We start from the raw sequence: 17,312 nt of genomic DNA on the forward strand, positions 1-17,312 counted from the left end.
AACTTCCTACAAACTATTAGCAGACAGAATACTAACGAGCTAGCTTATACAGGGGATATCATAATGGCATTTATGTTCCTTTCAGTATATTTGACTGATTGGCAGAAGTTACCTTAAAACAAATGAACTAAACCAAAACAAACAAACAAAAAACCACAAAACAAACCCAAACAAAGCTATGTTTTTGTCGTGCTTGTTAACTTCTTCCAGAGGAGGGCGTTCTGGGACTCACAGTATGCATAATCAGACTGTCTTCACAGAACTCCACTGATGTCATTATGTGGTTCTCAAATCAGCTTAAAACTCCATGGACTGTAAATACAGAAGGCTTTTAGGGCTGCTATGAATGACTGTCAGGAAATATTGCTCAGAATGATCAAGTTTCCAGCAAAAGCACTGTGTAACTTCTTCTGTGTGTGTGGTGTTTAACATTAGAGGAACAGTGCAGAGTCTTCAGCTTTTCTGTTGATAAGCAGAATACAGTGGAGAAGTGCTGCTTGCTTTGGCATGTTTTTCTGAGTAATTCAACTCAGGTAGTGAAGCACAGACGCTTCCTTTTAGGAAGATGAAATCCACTTCTAATAACCTAGCTCTGTCTGTCTCAAGGATTTGTAGTGTGGGACCAGTCAATATGGCAGCACCGACTTTGAAATGAAAAGTGATTGTGTGTGTTTGAAGGGTGATTGTGGTGAAATTTGTAACAGTGTGTATTTCCAAAGAGCAGGAAAAGTAGAAATACCATATACGTACATTTACACTCTTGAATAAGAACAGTGTGTATGTGGATGCTTCAGGAAGCCTGTGGAAACCTAATTGGAGTTCATCGCTATAGTTTCTCAATGAGAGCATACATAATCCATTTTCTGATCACTGGATTGTTATTGTAGCTCTCTGTACATACAGTCCTTTCAACCTGGTGGAGAACTGTCTATGGGAAAGAATGCTTTCTTTTAGATCTTCATTGTGGTTTTGGATCCCGGCAGAAGCAAGAAGCTAGTGAGCATTTAGAAACTGAATTGATTTGGGTACTGTTATATGGTTTTGCTTCCAGAATGAATGACTCTTTCTCTTGACAGCTGTGCCTTTCCTATTAAAGTAACAGCATTATTGAAAATGATGAGAGACATGCTTACTTCAGGAGGAGCATCCCCTAAACCTTCTAGCCAACTATCTTGCAAGGTCTTGTCTGAAGCCTGTGAGATCTTTGTTGTGAGTTTTAGCAGACTGGATTCAGTGCCAGAAGCATAGTGATCAGAGAAAGTGGAAGAACTACGTAGCTACCGGCCATGGAGTTGCTTGTAATATAAATCCAGTTGTGTGAATGAAGGGTTACTCAAAGCTCATGAGCATCAAAGAGGTGCTCCCTTGTGTCTCACAGAACTATACTGGGGCCCAGATGTAGGGCTTTCTCTGACTGTTAGCCTATGGAGTACTTCACTGAGTGTCCCTAACTGCGTTGTGGAGAACAACAAGGATCGTATGTTTCTGCTTAGATACATGCCTTGCCAACTGCAAAGTAGTTGTAAAGTACCCACAAAGAACAGAAATAAAATAAAAGGAATTTCCTGAAGACTTCTGCAGATATTCTTGTTTCTGCCCTTTGTGCAATTCACAGCTCCCACAGAGGAAATCCACTTATCACATTGGTGCCAGTGCTCAGGATTTTCCTCGTCTGATGTCTTGGGCTGATTGTGCATATATTACTGTTTGTGTAGACCACAAATCACAAGGAGAAGGAAGAGAATGATGTTCATGTTTTTTCTGCTTGAGGCACTGTTTGTGAATTGTTCCTGTAGTTGTCTGATAGTATATAGCATTTTGATCTAAATCATAAACAAAAAATGCCAGATTCTTTGTCCTAGCTTGCTTCTTGAGTTGATGAGTAGTGTTGTAATCTTTTTCAGTCTCCTTTTAGACCTGCAGTGGGCTATCCTTCAGCATTTCTCACATTGCTTATGCATGACGACATGTCCATTGTTGGGCCAAATGAACTTACTTGGCCCACAAGTTATTGCCTTTAATTTCTTTTGTCTTATGATCAACACTTTGCGTTTACTTTTTTTTTAGGTAGCCTGTAAGGTTTAAGCTAGAGGACTAGAAATTTTTTTCTGCAGACACTGAGCTGATCACTACTGTTTATTGTGGTCAAAATATAACATCAAAACATGTCATTTGGTCCTTTGGGCAAACCTGGATGTTTGTTATTTCATTGGTGGAAATTAGGAAATGTCTGGTGCAGCTGTAAATAGGATGAAGGAGAGAAAGCTTGCTGTGGAGCGGTGGTCAGTCTGATCAGTTTGAGAGCTAGGAACTGAGCCTAGGCTCTCAGCACATATGCATATTTCCTCTTCATGCTTCTAGGAATCTCTTCCACTCTATGCCACGTCTGGAGATGATAGCATGCCCATCACCTGAAATAGAAAAGAACAAACTAAAAAGTCCTGTCTCCTCCCTGAAATATTAATGGGTCTTCTTCTTGCAGCCATAGCTGAGTTCATTCAGGGTCACTACCTTTCCTCTATAGCTTTGGCTTAGTGGGATTCAAGCTTCTCTACCATCTAGCATGCTGAACAACAGTATCAATCTTGATTTTTTTTTTTTAATTATTATTTTTTTTTTTTTTCTGCAGGTACCCACAGATGTTGAGAAATGCCAAGACCGAGTAGAATGTTTTAATGCTGATCTGAAAGCAGATATGGAGAGATGGCAGAACAACAAGCGGCAAGACTTTAGGCAGCTGCTGATGGGAATGGCAGATAAAAACATCCAGTACTATGAGAAGGTATGTGACATTGTTGTAGCACTGGCAGGAGTGAAGGTAGTCATTTGTCCTCCAAGATGGTGGTTATTCTTCAGGAAATGTTTATGCCATTTTACAGTAAAGAACTTGAACATCTTAATTCTTCAGTGCTATGGAAGCTGCTCTTTGTCAGCAGCTTAGTGTAGCCTGCTGAGTTGTTGGCCATGCTCAAGTGATCCACGTGAGACTAGTTGTCACTTGCAAGACATTCTTTTAACTTCATCTTTGGATGCTTGTCTATCTTGGATTCTTGAATTGAACAAATTGCTGAGCTGAAGTAGTAGTTTTCTTTCTACTTGCTAGTGGTGAAGGAAAAGTCCAAAAACATGTGTTGTGTATGGCCCATCCCTGAAGGCCTTCAGGGCCACATTGGATGAAGCCCTGAGCAGCCTGGTCTGGGGGAGGATAATCCCTGCCCACAGTGTGGGTATTGAACCTAAATGAATTTTAAGGTACCCTTTCAACTTAAGCCATTCTTTGAAGTAACCAGTTACTCACATGCAGTGTGGGGAAGTCCCTGAGGTGTAGTGGGGTACACTGTGTGTCTGTAGTATGTACCTTTTTCAAATAGCATTGAGAGCATGCTGCTATAATAGTGGCCACTGTGTCCAGACTAGTCCTCTCCCACAGTCACATCACAAACATGACAAAAAGGAGTTTGACTGCCTAGCTGCAGGCTGTGTCCTTCAGTTCAGAAGAATCTAGCTGATACTTGAAAATCGTAGGTATTCTGATGCATTCTTAATAGCTTGTCCCAGCAGATGATATTGGAAAGCTTTAATTTGATTTCTTTGTTTGAAAACAAAAGCTATTCTTCCTGAATGCTTTCTTACATTATTAAGGAAGACCAACAAGTGTAAAGAACCCTGCTAGCCTTTCTGAACTTCCATTCTGTCAGTCTGGGAGGGTGGTTCAAGAATTACAAGAGCTGATATGCAATTCATTTTTTAATGAATTTCTTTCTTTCTTCAGTGCCTTACAGCATGGGAGTCAATTATACCACTATTGCAAGACAAGCCAGAGACCAAATAAGAAGTACTTTCATGGACAGTCTGGCACTTCTGTGCTCAGTACCACTAGACATACTGGAACTCCATGAAGGTCTCTTTTTTTTTTTTTGTCAACTGAGAGAGATGCTGGCTGTGCCCAGGCTGGAACAGACCCTCTGAAGACTATTTGACTTTTTCCTCATTTTCTGTTTAAACTGGGGTATGTTTCATCTTTTTGAGTTATCTTGAATGGTTCCTTCTCTATCCTATGGAGTGACATGGGGCTTATAGTGAAAGTGCATGGGGATCTTGATAAAACTTACCTCTTTAGCCTGGAAGGAACTGATGAGTAGAACACTAAAAAGATGAAAATAAAACTCTACTGCAAGGTGCCAAAATGACATCTTTATTACTGTTCTGTTTTGTTTGCTAAAAATATAATTATTTCCTAACCAACCCCTCTTTTTTTTTTTTTTTTTTTTGATGGAGAGGGGAAGACTGGAAGTGAATATCTCCTGTTTTGCTACCACCTGTATGCTCCCACTGGCTAAAATGCCTTCTGGAGAGTTTCCTGTGTGGGAGTTGGGCTGGTCCTAGGCAGAGCATACTGACACTACCTACACATAGCCTGTGATACAAGCATGAACTGTGTTTTTTTCGTGAGTGTAGCATGCTGTTGGTTCATACTAAATATCTTTGTTTACCTTGGTGATTATGAAGTAATGTCAGTTGGCTGAAGTGTACTTGTGACCGAGTTGGGGATCAAAATCATCCCGGGTGTCCACGGGGAAAGTTGGAAGCAAGTGTGAGTTTTCAGTGTATTTTTTCTAAAACTTGCTCTGAAATATGTATGGCAGAATTCTCCTGATCCATGCCTTGTTTTCTGTTTGAGTTTTTTTTTTTTCCTCATCTAGAGCCTTTTCATTAATAATCAGTTAAGGTGCCTGCTGTGGTAATGGTAGAACTCTCTCCCTATTTTTGTTTGTTTTGCAGTTGCAACTAAAAAGCCAAAAAGTGTGAAATGCTTGACCATACCAAGCATCATTGTGTATGTGTGAAACTTGCCTTAAACAAGTCAGTGAGGCTTAATAGGTACACATAGTGTCCATGCCTATCTCTTCTGAACCCCGTGGCAAGTGTTTTAAGACCTATTCTGGTACAAATTATTTTTTAGTAGTTTCTTTTGGCCTTTAGCAATGTAGCTGCTTCTGCAAATCCCTTTTCTTTTCTCCTGCAGTCCAGCCTCAATTAAATGCCTGTTTGGTGTTGATAGCCTTAGTAAAAGGGGTGCTGCCATGATGAGAATCAGAGTTGCGGTTTAACAGCATGTGGATAAACCCTCTTTATCCATTCAAAGCGAGGAGTCTTGGGATTAATATCAGTGAAATTCTGGGATTTGGGAAAAAAAAAAAACATTGAGTACTTACTGCTAAGCTTGAGTGATCACTTGGTCTCTGGCAACATTCTTGCAAAGAATCTGAAGGATAACTGGGTTGATGCAACTTCAGATTGGTACCTGACAGGAGAACACAGATTTGGACTCCTAAGCACCAAGTATATCTGACCCCCACCCCTGCAGTGGCTACTGTGGCCTGCATAGCAACAGTCAAGATAGTAGCTGTCAGGCTAATGAAATTATACTCTCCAGATGCAAAAGTCAAGTTTTTAAGACACGTTAAGTGGTTTAAATGGGTTTTCCTTTTTTGACTTAACCTCCATTGGCAGTTCTGTGGTATTAAACAAGCTGCTTTCTGGTTTAAGTTCACAGTTTATCAACTTAGGTGGATTAACATCTTGAGGTTGTTGTTGGGTTTGGAACAACTAACAATGTTTGCTGTTTGAAGGGAGTACTTGAAGAGATAAGTCTGGTGTCTTCCTTTGTCTTTCCCCTCCAAAATAAGCCTCTAAGTGCATAAACTTTGTACAGTTTGACCTTCGGGGTTACAGTCAATTCTTGTCTTCTCTATTTCCCACAAACAGATTATCGTGCTTTTTTGAGCTGGTGCCTGTGTGGTAAATGAAGATTTTTAGTTCACTATGAAACATCACTGGAAGTCAAGCAGAGCAACATTGGAAATAGTATTTAGATGTTCTTTCTTTCACCTCATCAGGAATGTGCAGGATGAGTGGAAAGGATGCTGTTTTGCTGCGTTAAGTTCTGTCTGATACCTTATAACACTGGCATTCTGTTCCCATTCACTGTTGTGCCAAACTGAGGTGGGGCTCCGTTCTGGGGTATTTAGTGATGGACATCACAGCCATTCATAAGCGCAAGAGGCAGTGGGGAGTTCCAAGTCAAGTCTGAGTAACTTACTGCTGGAGTGGTTCAAGATCAGCTTAAACTTTTCTAAGCTTGATGCCACTGCTTGGTTTCTAAACAACTACATAGTCAAAGCATATTTTTATTTCAGATAAATCCAATTCTGATTGAGCTGTTAAAAGGTGGGTGTACCTTTCCTACACAGAACGTGTGGCTCTGTAGCACCTACAAGCTAATTTGGAGGAAAGGCTGTAACTTCAGGTTGTGATCCCGGATTTCTGTGGTACCAGGATTTTTTTATTATCTAGAAAATGATAACCTCTGACCCTGCAGGGGAAGTGAAACTTAACATTCATAAGAAGACCTCTTCTGCAAGAGTTGCTGCAGTGTAAGAAGGGTGTGTAGTGGTGGACCTGCTAACTCCCATGGACTACTACAGAGGCTCTATGAAAGAAAGAGCTGATACTGTAAACCACTGGGTAGCTGTGTGATGTTTGGGGAAGAAGTGCAAGCAGGGAGAACAAAGTAGCAGAAACTTCTTAAAGATGTAGTTTACTTATTTCACTACTGTTAGTGAGAGGTTGAGATATGAACTGTTAGTAAAATTGGCATGGCCTGTAATCCTTTATATGATGGATATCTCTTTCTTAGGAGGACCCAAACCCTGATAGTGAAAAAAGTGAGATGCTGGGAAAGGGAAACTGGAGGAAGGCAGGAGCTTAGTCTTTGAGTAACTTCCTGAGTGTTCAGTCACTTATGGTCACCTTCTGTGCTTGCACTGAAATAGTGTCAAAAGTGGCTGCACCTTTCCAGTGAGCCCACATAAGTTGAGTCATTCTCAACAGCTCTTAGGTCAGCCTAGCTTCCTTCATCATCTGCAACCAGACCAGGACCTGTCTCAGAGGATGTAAAATTCACTGCTGTCCTGGTTACTCCTACAGAACCTCTAGAATGTTTGTTCCTTCTCTAAACTGGCACCAGCACAATAAAGCAAGCACTGAGATATTGTTTTTTGTACTCAGTAAGGAGCCATGCATTGTTCATACATGTTTTTATCAGGTACTGACTCTTGCAATAAACAATTGTTGAAACATCTCATGGCTTTTTCAGGTATCCATTGAAAAACAAAATGTTGATAAGTGTTAGCTGTTCAGTCATAAATGTTATCAAAAAATAAACTGTGGATTCTTCAGAGTGTCTGCTTGGATTTTTGTTGCACTTGTGCTAAGACTGTAGTGGTCTAAGTCATAGGAAGAAACTTCAGAGAATCATAGAATGGTTGGGTTGAAAAGGATTTAGAAGTCCACAGAGTTCCGGATGCCTGCTGTACAGAGGCAGGTTGCCCCACCAGGTCAGGCTGCCCAGGGCCCCATTGAGCCTGGCCTTGAGTGCCTCTAGAGGTGGAGCAGCACCTCCAGGGATGGGGCATGCACAGGCTCTCAGGGCAGCCTGTTCCAGTGCCTCACCACCCTCTGAGTAATTTCCTCTGCATGCCAAGTCTAAGTCACCCCTCTATTAGTTTAAGACCTTAGTCCCTCATCACTGTTAGACCATGTAAAAAGTCATTCTCCCTCATCTTTGTAAGCACCTGTCAGGTATTGGAATGCCGCAATGAAGTCTCTTCAGAGCCTTCTCTTCTCCAGGCTGAATAAGCCCAGCTCCCTCAGCCTTTCCTCATAGCAGAGATGCTCCAGCCCTCTAATCATCTTTGTGGCCCTTCTCTGGACCCCTTCCAGCAGCTGCAAACTTGCCTTGCGCTTGGGTCCCTAGTGTTGGGTGCAGTCCTCCCATCTATTGATGCAGCCCAGGATACTGTTGGCTTGTATACAGTTTTTCAACCAGGGCTGCTCTGAGTTTCTGCTGAAGCTTTTCTAAACTCCTGGAGGGTTTCTGTCTTATGTGGATGCTCTGGTGGACCATGAGTTGGGAATTGCTTCTGAAGCCTTCATACACACAGTTGCATGAAAATAAAAGAGGAAAATAAAGGTTCTTGTTCTGCTGTCCTTTGTGCACGTCTGTCTGTTGCTCCTTAAAATGTGCAGACTCTGGCCAGCAGAGGAAGGTAAGCTAGCTCTGGCCTGGTTCCCCTCCTCTTCAAAGTGTCAGTGATGATGATGAGGACTGCAGTACTTCCAACCTGTGTGTAAGTCCATGCACTGAAAACCATTCACTTTGCATCCTAGGGTCACTGCCATACCACCAAAAAAACCACAATGGAAGCAATGAGAAGATTAATCTGTGTGAATTTGATAGTGCGAAACACAGAGCAGTGCTCTTGTCTTGTGTTCAACCAACTCTGACAGCTCTTGTTCAGACTCACAGGTTATGAAATGTTGTCTTGACTTACGGTGATGGCATGTTCCTATTCTTTCTCATATATCTGTATAGGTATACGTAGGTTGCTCTGAAAGTGATACCTCCTATTCTATGGAAACGACAACAAAGAGAACAATAACGCTGTTTGATAGGACAAATTCTCAGCTACAAAATATTATTTTTCAACACAGTCACCATCACTAGCTGTGCATTTTCATCAGTGGTAAACAAAAGCCTGTGTGCTGTGCTCACAAAAATCTATACCAGCAGATATGATGTGCTATTACTACTGCTGAAACACACCCACCACCCACTGCCTCACTGTGCTCACGTCCACTGTTTGTCCTAAATCAACGTCCAGTGAGCAGTGATGAACGTCGGTGAGTACAGTTATTTCCTCACAGAGGAATGCAGATCACACCTCAGCTTTATCCACACATCCACGTCAGACATTATTTTGTCAGAGTGGCCCTCTGTTGCCATCTGTAACATGGCAACAAAATGCAATGGGATGCTGGTGGGAAGGTTCAAATTCAACTGCATATCACCAATATCTGCCTCTGACATTATCTGCCATCATCATAAAATTGGCAAAAAAGAAAGGAGGCATTACTTTCAGAGCAGCTCTTGTATTTTGTTCATTGTTTACTATGGAACTAGTGTTGATGGAGAGAAACACTTTGAGGTAAAATTGTAGTTCCCTATCAGTGTGTACATTTTTTAAATACACTGTTTGTTTACCTCAGTGTGATGGAATGAACCAATAAATGTATTTAAAAGGACTCCTTTACAAAGAATTCAATGTTTCATTTTTTGTCACCTTCACCACTGAAATGTGATGTGTGCACTTACTTTACTAGGCAGCCTATTATCCTACTGCAGAAACGTTTTTCCTGTAAAAGTTTATTCTACTGCTGATTTAACTGAGTATCAGCTGGCTGTTGCCATGGTTAACTGCTACAACCTGAAAGCAAAGGCTGTAGCTGTGGCAAGGCTCTGAGGGCTGGCGATGGTGGGACAGGGATGGCAGCAACTTGCTTAGAATGGGAGAGCTGCTTAGTGAGTAATCAATTTCTGCTTGCCACATCCCTGTCTCAAACTGGGGCTGCCTGCCTTACATCCTGGCTATTACAGGTGCTGAAGAGCTTTTTAGTTGTCTGTACATAGTCTAGGAGACTGGAAGCCAGTTAATTCTTGCTAAGTCAATTAGCATGTGAGTGGAAATGAGTCTAAATGCTGATCTTTACAGTGCATGCCGGTCTTCTGAAACTTGTTTGGATTTAGCTGATAACATCTCAAGAGAACTGGCACATTGCATGGGGTTCCTTTCAGCTGGAACGTGGCCCAGCACCCCAGCACGAGGCTGGGCTTACAAGATGACTGCTACCTGGCACTGTCTGCCCTCCACCTCCACAAAACCTGTAGGGATGGTGACCTTCACTTGCCCATTTCTTAACCTGCTACAAGAACATCCTGGTGCTGGGGATGAAATGCCAGTTCTGAGTCATAGGTGTCTTCCCATAAACTCTGTTAATGCACTACCATGGCAATCTCCCAGAAAAGAGGAGCGTGAACATGTATTAAGAAATGTTTTATTGTAGAGATTACAAAAAATGTACCTTAATCTTGGTGGTTTTTTGGTTTTTGGTTTTTGTTTTTTGTTTTTTAAATACAATGGCATTTCTGTATTTCTTTTCATAACATCAGTTATCTTTACTCTTGACTGTAATATGTTAGAAGCTAGTCTCGTCCTGCTGACCACTGTGCACTCCCAGTGTGCTGCTTCTGGACCTCAGCCACGTAAGCCAAAGTCACAGAACTGCTCTGAGGTTTCAGACTTGAAGGACAAGACGAAAATAATGGAGAACATGGCTGTTCCACTACTTTCCCCTTTTAAATTGGTCGATGTGCTTGGAAACACACCTCTCATTTCTGCCCTGTTCTTGTCCGTCTGCACTATTGCTAAGTACCTAGAATGAAAAGATGTTCAGAACACTGATAGTGACCTACAGCCAGTGCACATTACTCTGCATGATGATGTACTGCAGAAGTAACAAGGCAAACTTCTTTGTACTGGGTGAGCTCAGTGGCTGACAGTGTGGCATGCTGTGAGGTGAAGACGTAGATTAGATGCTTCTTGTAATTAAGCTAACTGTAGGGGCAGGTGCTTGGCAGACCTTCCACCTCCTCAAAGAACTGATCAAGACTAAAAAATGTGTTAGATGGTACAGTTTCTGTCACTTGGTTGGAATCTGAAAAGAACCAGTGCTTGAACGTTGTTTGATGGCCACAATGCTGTAAAGAACAAGAAAAACACAGGTTACTAGAGAGCTACCAAGCTACCTTCTCAAGACAACTGTTCACTGTTGTTGAGCCTTTAATTTCTCTTTGAAAGAAGCACCTGAGGGATGCTCAAAGTTACTATTTTTGATCACAATGAGCAAGTAATCTGTAATGGATTTAAAATATGTATATTTTTTAATTTGGGTAGGATTATTCCCTCACTCTGCTTACTCTTGTTTTCTCATTGTCTAGCACTACATTTGTGCAAAGGGTTTGTCCCATGGGATTATTAGCTCTTGAACTCTGCCAAATATTTCTCCTACAGCAATTCACATTACGTAGAACAAAAAGGAGGTGGAAAACAGTGGCTGAATCACTTGCAGGTCAGATTCAGTGAACTTTCCCAAGTGCTTGTCATCCCACTTCCACTGAATTTTTGTTTTTCTTTTTTCAGTGTTTTTTGCAATTTTCTTTTGAAACAACAATTAAAAAAAAATTCCTTTTCCAATCAGTATTGTGCACTTAAGACCTAGAATCATGAAGCGAGTAGAAAACATAGTGTGCCCCTTTGGGGAAAGCAATTCCTATTCCCTACCTTGAAGGGAGGAGACTCAGGCAGCCAGCCAGGAAAGACAGAACAAAGCAGAAGCCGCTGTACCAGTTCAGCGTGCTTTGGTAAATCTTGTTGTAGGCTGTGGATGTCACTACTCCCGTGGTGACTAAGGACAGCTGCAGCAGGACAAACACCTTACCTGCAAAACAGCAATGTTGTTTGTTATCTGGGAGAAAAAAGCCTGCTGTGCCACCTCCCTGCGACATCCAAGTGAATCATCAAAACCACTGCACAGAGAAGTGAAGTGGTCATGGCTTACCAGGGGCCAGATTGCACGAACTTACATCTGCTACTGCTCTGGAGCAGGGTTAAGAAACTCTTCCTTAGAGCATAGGAGAAAGCTGCCTGCTTAAGCAGTCTAGATTTTAGTTTGCAATGAAAAATTGCAACCTCAATTGCAACTGGAAACAAGTGCTCATTTCCATATGGTATGAAAAGGCAGTGTATTCAGGACAAAAGAGATCTTAATCAGCTCCTGCCATCGGCCAGAAGGCTCATCCATTGGGCTGAAATGTAATAATACATGAAATGGAGAACTGTGTGTGACTGTGATGTGTAGCGAGGAGGAAACTGAGTCCCCTTTGGAGCTGCTTGAGGGCAGCCATTCTCACTGAAATGCACCATTCTGTTTCTGTTGTGGTAAGTGGAGGAAGAGGAGCAGTCTGATCCTCCCGGGATGCACAAAGCAGGAGCACATTCAGGGCCTTATGCCAAGCCTGTGCCTGTGCAGCCTCCTCTTCCCGTGTGGCACCAGAAGCCATCACCTGAAGAAACAACGCGGTAACCAGAGTGATTTGTGCTCCTGGGAGTTTGGGGCGCTGTGGTCATACGGCAGAAGGGAAAATAATGAATATGTGTGACTATGGGCTGTGTTTTGAGGATGCATGAGCAGTCACAAGCCTGAGATGTGTGTGTGTGCATGACCATGCCAGCGGTGTCTGAAGCCAAGTCACTGGGGTGAAGATGGTAGCAGCCAATATGGTGTGGTAAAATACATACGTTGCACTATTTTCTAATACAATGTTAGCAGAAAAATTAGGAATAGCTTCTTCTGTCATTTTCTTATGTAAAAGCTGTCCTTTGTTTGTTAATTCATGTTCTGAAGGAATTGATTGGCAAGAAATGTTTGGAGACTTATTTAGAGACTGTAACTGAAAAAAAGATGAAAGAAATCCATCATTCCCAAAACTAGAAGAAGACAAATATAAACTCTGAGTATCACTGAGCTTCAGGCCAGCGTGCCCTCTGTTTCCCCTGGAGCATTTGTTTTTGAACAGTACTTCAGATATTATCTTCCCTGCCTTTCAGCTGCACACTGATCTGTTGAAATGTGTACTGAAAATTCTGTGGATAAATGATGAAGCAATGGGGGAGGAGAAGCTTGGACATGGCAGGCTTGTTCTGCAAGTTTCTCTGCTCCTCCCTTCCTTTTTGTGGTACCAGCTGTTATTATGCAATGCACAGATTGCAGTGAAAACTTGCCAAACAGAGGGATTTGGCAGTTTTTTGATTGGTGGGGCAACTGAAACGCTTACCATAGGATGATCCTTCAATGTGCTTGGACAACATGGACCTGATGGTTGGTAAGGGGATGAGGGCAAAGAGCATCACTGCTCGAGCTGCAAAACAGTGAATATATATGGTTATTATCAGTACCTGCTTCCTGTCTCACAGCATCCACTGCTTTTGAAGACTGCATGCTTCTGGCATGGGCAGGGCCTTTGCTTCGCCTTGTCATATACCCTCAGCCTCCGAAAGTGGTTAAAATCTGCAAGAGGAATGCAGGCCTTTGCTTCATGCAGGTGGCAGTGGATAAGCCACCATCTGCTCCAGATGGCAGAGGCACTTTGCCTGAGCCAGCCGTGATCTCTTGGATTTGACCTCTGGTTCCAGCGTATACATATAGCATTCTCCTTGTGGCAGTGAGCTGGACAATCCAGGTCTAGCCATTGGAGAAAGCACCCTATGCTACCCAGCCTGGACAGGAACACTGCTTCTTCTCCTGTGCACTGCTTCTGGCTTGGCCTCAGTGAAGACCTGTCCACTTTTAGCAAACTAAGCTGTTTCTCCAACACCTTAGTGTGCATCTTGCAAACCCGTTATCAGCACTTGTTGGTGATGGACTTAGTACTAGACAAGCATTTTTAAAACTATAATTTTATGTCTTTTTTTCCTCTAATTGCCTAGTGGGTGAACAAAATCTGGTAAAAATTTAGCTCAGTTTTTGGCGTGGTACAGAAATAATATCCTACCATCTTTCCTCTTAGAATAAATTTGTTTGATTTTCAATTTCTCCTTTCTTGTAGAGGCAGACAGAAAAAATTCTTCAGGCCATTTCTCTCGGATCTTTTCCTCACTTTAAGAAAAAAGATCCCAAAGCTGTGCAAGAAAGCCATGCTCTTTCTGTTAGTCAGGTATGAGTCACCCACCTCACTGTCATCAGGGATACTTTCTTGGCTTTTGGTTTCCTGTTTTCCTGGACAAGCTGCTTACCCAAAATAAACTTGCCCCAACTTTTATTACCTGTCCCTTAGTCATTTATATACAGTGTAAGATTTGTATGGTAAATTGCCATAATCTTTTATTTGCTAAAGCAGCTCCAGTTTTTCGTATAAACTCTCTCATCAGTCATAAAAACCTTAATGTAATAAAAATAAATGACATATTAAGGAGATCACTTAGCAGGAAATCTTTCACAATTATCTTCCATCATAGGCTTAAGTCTTATGCCTTGAGAAACAAGTGCTTCACATTATTGGAACAGTGTTGTCTGACTGGTAGTGGTAGCCTGCAACAGTTCCTGCCCTACCACATTGTGAGCATTTTTCTCCCATTCAGATCTGGACTATGACCAAGTGACACACAGATTTCAAGTTAACTAGCTTAAACTGAGCATAGACATGAGCATGTACCTTCTCTGGATATTGATGCATGCTGCACAAGAGAGGTGTGGGGAGAGGGCACTTGTGGAAGCTTAACTCACCTATGTAGAACAAGAAAGTCCACCGCACGAAGGCCATGATGAGGATGCCAGCACTGAATGACACCACTCCGATCATGATCATGGTGATGTCCTTAAAGCACTTGGAGAACACAAGTACCCCCAAGAAGCTGGTGATGAAAATCATGTACCCAACAGCGTTGCCGTGGCCAATCTCCACGGCATTCCAACTCAAAGGCTTCCTGATCAAGAAGAGTGGAAGTACATTCATTGCTCCAACTACGGCAAGATCATAGAGGATCGCTGCCACAAAAAGCATAACGATGATTAGTTTTGAGGGTGTTACTGGAGTTTGACTGCTGCTCTCTGAAGGCTGGGCACTGTCTGCTCCTCCTATGTGAGCTGGTCGCTGGCTGCCAGCCTCCTCTACAGTCTTGGCTTTGTCTGGGCAGGAAGCTGCTGGCCTGGGGACCATCAGCACAAAAGCACTGTAGAGGAGACAGAAAGCATAGCAGGCAATGCTGCAACTCACCAGCACAGTGCCCTCTCGATAGTGATAGCTGAAGCCAACAAAGAGGTAGCCGGATGCCATGCTTCCCAGAAAGCCCGCAAGGCCATACACCATCTCAATAATAATGAGCCGCAGAGACCTCCTGCTCTCAGAGGAGCCCAGAGATCCCAGAGCCATGATGCCTGCCCAGAATGTAGTGAAGCCGCCTGTCAGCCCATTGATGGCTGCAGCCCCATACATCACCTCAATTGGCCAGTCCAGCAGAATCAGCAGAAGCAGGAGAGATTTGGAGCCCAAATAGCCAAGAAGCGAGACACAGATGGGGATCTTCCGATGCACCTTGTCCCCCAGCATGGACAAGCCATAGGCTGACACCAGTGGACTGAGACCCAGGACGAGGTTGTAGATGATATAAAAATTAGAGACAGCTTTCTGCTGAGCATCTTCCAGTACATGGGAAGGGACAGTTGAATTGGTCTGGTTGTAGAAGCTCTTCACCACCAGCAGCAGCGCTGTGTCGTAGAAGGCACTGGCCACCTGGGAGCCTGCGACCACCGGCTCAACCCATGTTCTCATTGCCATCATCCCTACCATGGTGCAGACGGCCACCTCTAATCAGGGAGAGAGGAGAGCTGTTTTCCAAGAGATGTGCTGGAGGAAGTAGCGTTCTCAGAAGTCCTGCTCTGGATACATGCTTGAAGTGGAGCGGTGGAGGGAAAATAAAAGGTCTGCCAGTTTGCACAGAATCGGAGTTGTGCAAGAGGCAATCTGGCTGGGAGGATGTTTGCACCTCACTTTGGTATGTATGTGTGCATTCGCATGCACATCCCTGTGCTGCTCTGACCTCTGGCTCAGGCAGCAGAGGCTTTTGTACGGAGACTCCCTGCACTCACTGGCTGCTGCTGCTCTTCCTGGTGCAGCTTCAATAAAGATCATATGACCTGGGGGGAATTTCTGTCACCCACTTTAGGAAGTGAAAATGGCCATGTAGTTGCTGCTTTTTTTCTTTCTCTTTTGGCATCCTTCACAAGCCACAAGGCTCTCAGGGAAATGATGCTCATGCCTGACGGCAGGGACAGGAGAAGGCTGAGTGCTGAGTGCTTTTCTTGCCAGGTGTTTCATGAATTCCTCTTTGCTCCATTCCTTTCCTTTTTATCCACACAAATGTGATGCTGGCTCCGTGACTCTCAGCTGCTCCCCTTTGCCCTGTTGCAACATCATGCCTCTGTCACTGTTGTTTCAATAAAACAAGCAGGAAATTACACTAAAAAGAAAAAAGGAAAAGATAAAATCTTTATTTTTCACAACCTGCCTCCCAGTTCTTGTGCTGTATCCTTGGACTTTAAAATATGGGAATTTTCAAAAGGAGGAGGAAATTCCCAATGCTACCAAGGTACTGGTGATGGCCACACAGCTGCCATCCAAGATTTCCATTCTGTGCGTTGGCATGGACTCTCAGCTTGCAGCCATCCATACACTTTGCTGCTGCCCCACGCTCTGGGTCTGCAGGAAACACTCAGGGGATGCTTGGCAGCTTTAGAAACACTAAGTGAAATGATAATGATCTCATCCTGTGCTGGCTGAGTGATTCATAACAGGCAGAGTAGCAGTCTGCTCTGGGAAGATTCACAGTGATGGCTTAAAAAATAAATTAATGATTAATTGCACAAACCACGTTAAAAAAATCCCCATCTGCTACACTCTGTGTTGATTCAGGTGGCACTGACTCAGTGCCTGTGTACTCATGGCTCAAGAGGGGCATTTTTTCACTCCTTTGTCCACTTGTGCAATACTTTTTGTTTTAGGTTTCTATTTGAGGAAAAAAATCCCAAGAACTAAGATAGAAAGGAATGGGGAATTGTCTGCTAGGATGATTTGCTGCTACCAGAGAATTATAACATTTTTTTAAACAGACCAAAAGACTTGCAGACAACTGCAGAATTCATTATGATTTGCTCCAAATGTTTATTTTTTATCAGATTTTCTGCAGAAGGTGTTTCTTTAGTTTTTCTTCCTTTCCTCCAAACACAGTAATACTTCCAGAGGATGGAAATTCCAGGCAGCCTTACTGAAAGCCCCACAGCTGCAGAATGGGACTGGTTCAGTCAATACATGCAACCAGAGTCATGGACATGTTTTGTTACAACCCAGGAGCCCCAAGTTTTCTTCCAGATATTAGAGGGAAAGAGAAATGCCTTCATCCCATTGTAGCTTTGATGTAGGACATTGGTTGTCTTGTCATGAAGAGGAATTCTATGAGCACAGGGCTGGAGAAGTTGCAGATCTGCTCAGTTCTTGAATGAGGGATGATTTCCCTCTGCACTTGGTGGTATGTACAGGCTGCCTGGCTTATTTGTCTGACACTCTTGACATTTAGGTGATACTGTGCCATGCTCAGTGCTATTCAAGCCCAGAGAGCTAATGAGCTGCGCTAAATGCCGTTAGTGATCTCATGAATTGCATATATATTTCCAGGATATTCTGAGTGCTCATTCTCATTAAATGTGTTTTTAAAGCTAATTCTCTTAGAAGGGTATAATTTTATGTCAGCAACTGCAGTACAATTATAACACAAGTTTAACTTAGGCTGTATAACATA

At 42.9% G+C, this 17,312-nt stretch overlaps 2 protein-coding genes across 3 annotated transcripts in view; one reads left to right on the forward strand and one right to left on the reverse strand.

The window, feature by feature from the left end:
- Positions 1-7,243, forward strand: part of SNX30 (sorting nexin family member 30) — a 50,628-nt gene extending 43,385 nt beyond the window's left edge. Inside the window, exons 8-10 of one of the 2 annotated variants that reach the window (XR_006181115.1) lie at positions 2,630-2,782; positions 3,773-4,009; positions 5,770-7,243. Coding sequence is in view for 1 of the 2 variants with exons in the window: in XM_042882892.1 (XP_042738826.1) it covers positions 2,630-2,782; positions 3,773-3,832 (213 nt within the window). In the remaining variant the exon portion in view is untranslated. Of the gene's footprint in view, positions 1-2,629; positions 2,783-3,772 lie in introns of both variants that reach the window. The other variant, XM_042882892.1, reaches the window with a different exon arrangement.
- A 2,698-nt stretch (positions 7,244-9,941) lies between these two features.
- Positions 9,942-15,923, reverse strand: SLC46A2 (solute carrier family 46 member 2). Its single transcript, XM_042882873.1, has 4 exons — positions 14,245-15,923; positions 12,797-12,880; positions 11,244-11,400; positions 9,942-10,660 (listed from the first exon to the last, which is right to left on the reverse strand). Exons 1-4 carry the CDS (start codon positions 15,305-15,307, stop codon positions 10,603-10,605), a joined length of 1,362 nt encoding a protein of 453 aa, XP_042738807.1. The 5' UTR covers positions 15,308-15,923; the 3' UTR covers positions 9,942-10,602.
- Positions 15,924-17,312: the final 1,389 nt, after the last annotated feature.

The sequence above is a fragment of the Lagopus leucura genome, unplaced genomic scaffold, assembly GCF_019238085.1.
Source record: "Lagopus leucura isolate 7727_CA_CO unplaced genomic scaffold, USGS_WTPT01 Super-Scaffold_100036, whole genome shotgun sequence".
Classification (NCBI taxonomy): Eukaryota; Metazoa; Chordata; class Aves; order Galliformes; family Phasianidae; genus Lagopus; species Lagopus leucura.

Coding starts and splice junctions, on each gene's coding strand:
- SLC46A2 (XM_042882873.1), bottom strand. CDS start 15,307: ATGGTAGGGATGATGGCAATGAGAACATGGGTTGAGCCGGTGGTCGCA. Junction 12,881..14,244: donor GACTTTCTTGTTCTACATAG/GTGAGTTAAGCT, acceptor ACTGTTTTGCAG/CTCGAGCAGTGATGCTCTTT. Junction 10,661..11,243: donor CTGAGTCTCCTCCCTTCAAG/GTAGGGAATAGG, acceptor TGTTCTTTACAG/CATTGTGGCCATCAAACAAC.